Here is a 1348-nt window from a genome sequence, read left to right as displayed (position 1 = left end):
ATACTGCTGTATATATTTTGTGCTTGATTTCCAATCCCAATTGTTGTATACTGCTCCCCTTCTTGTTCCTTCATGATCAGTATAGCATTAGGGACTCTTTCCATTGTACTGTGTAGTGCTAAAACTTGTAAATCCCCTCTTGTTGTTGGAGTGGTGTATGCTACTGATAGTGATGAGGTCCCAAAGTCAATAGCTGCTATACAATTGCTTGTCTGTAGTACAGGAGGTGCTCTTGGTATCTTCTCAGCTCTTGCCAGTGGTTCCTTGGATAAAGCCATGATCATGCAGTTTAAGGACTATAGTTTGCAAACACAAAACATACAGTGACTGCTAATGAGGTGATCCTACAGATATCTTGACCTCTTATGGCCTCAATTATTCATAGTTCTGTTCCACCCATCATTATCTATATATTGTACTGTTCACTGTATATCCACCTCCTCTTTCTTTGAACTAATGATCCTTTATGATGCATTCATTTTATATCCCTAGCTTCTGTTGTTTATACTTTAAAATTGCACTGTTTTTGTAACTTTTGCATTAGATACTGTCAGTTTATACATGCAATATATCATTCATGCATGTGATTTTTTTCACACAATAGTGTAGCAGCTTTACTCTGTGCATGCTTCATTCACTAAAAAGGAAGTGTTGCATGTAGAAGAGTGTATTTGCATTGTGTACTGTGCATCTTACTTTGTTATACATGAAGTTCTGCATGTAACTTGTCCCAACATCTATTGGAAGATTATTTTGTATTATTGTGTTATACATCACATCAAGAGGACATATGTACTCTTGATTACTTGCAACCTATTCTGTTGACTATTGCAGCATAATTATTTTTATTGTGTTTCTAGTGTTGCTGATCGGAGTTTCAATGATATCATGCAATATCCTGTGTTACCATGGATACTAGCTGACTACACTAGTACTACCCTAGGTAAGGATCTAACCATTAATTGATTTATTATTATTATTATTATTAGATTAAAAACGGATGCCTTCAGAGATTTATTTAAGCCAATAGGAGCACTGAATGAAGAGAGACTAGCATTCTTTAAAGTACATGAATATATCAGAATTTAGTATTAATTAATTAATTAATTAATATTTTAATTGAAAGGATCATTATGCTGAGATGTCTGGAAGGAAGTTTCTCTATGGCACTCACTACTCAGCACCTGGTTATGTACTGTACTATCTCGTCAGAACTGGTTAGGAAAACCTGTTTATCTTGTACCTCCACCTTCTCCCTCTCCCTCCCTCTCTCTCACTAGTCCAGCAGTGTGTTCCAGTGTATCCAGTATCACAGGTACAGTTACCAGGTCAATTGTCATAGCAACGC

At 36.1% G+C, this 1348-nt stretch overlaps 1 protein-coding gene across 1 annotated transcript in view; it reads left to right on the top strand.

Annotated features, from left to right (window-relative positions):
• The window catches only part of LOC109588640 (protein FAN-like), a 4698-nt gene extending 3356 nt beyond the window's left edge, over positions 1-1342 (top strand). Inside the window, exons 2-5 of the mRNA XM_020004782.1 lie at positions 861-943; positions 1031-1065; positions 1127-1217; positions 1281-1342. Of these exons, the coding sequence (XP_019860341.1) occupies positions 861-943; positions 1031-1065; positions 1127-1217; positions 1281-1342 (271 nt within the window). The remainder of the gene's footprint in view (positions 1-860; positions 944-1030; positions 1066-1126; positions 1218-1280) is intronic.
• Positions 1343-1348: the final 6 nt, after the last annotated feature.

The sequence above is a fragment of the Amphimedon queenslandica genome, unplaced genomic scaffold (assembly GCF_000090795.2).
Source record: "Amphimedon queenslandica unplaced genomic scaffold, v1.1 AMPQUscaffold_11964, whole genome shotgun sequence".
Classification (NCBI taxonomy): domain Eukaryota; kingdom Metazoa; phylum Porifera; class Demospongiae; order Haplosclerida; family Niphatidae; genus Amphimedon; species Amphimedon queenslandica.
The sequence above is the reverse complement of the archived record's forward strand: the minus strand, read 5'-3'. Positions and strand labels throughout refer to the sequence as shown.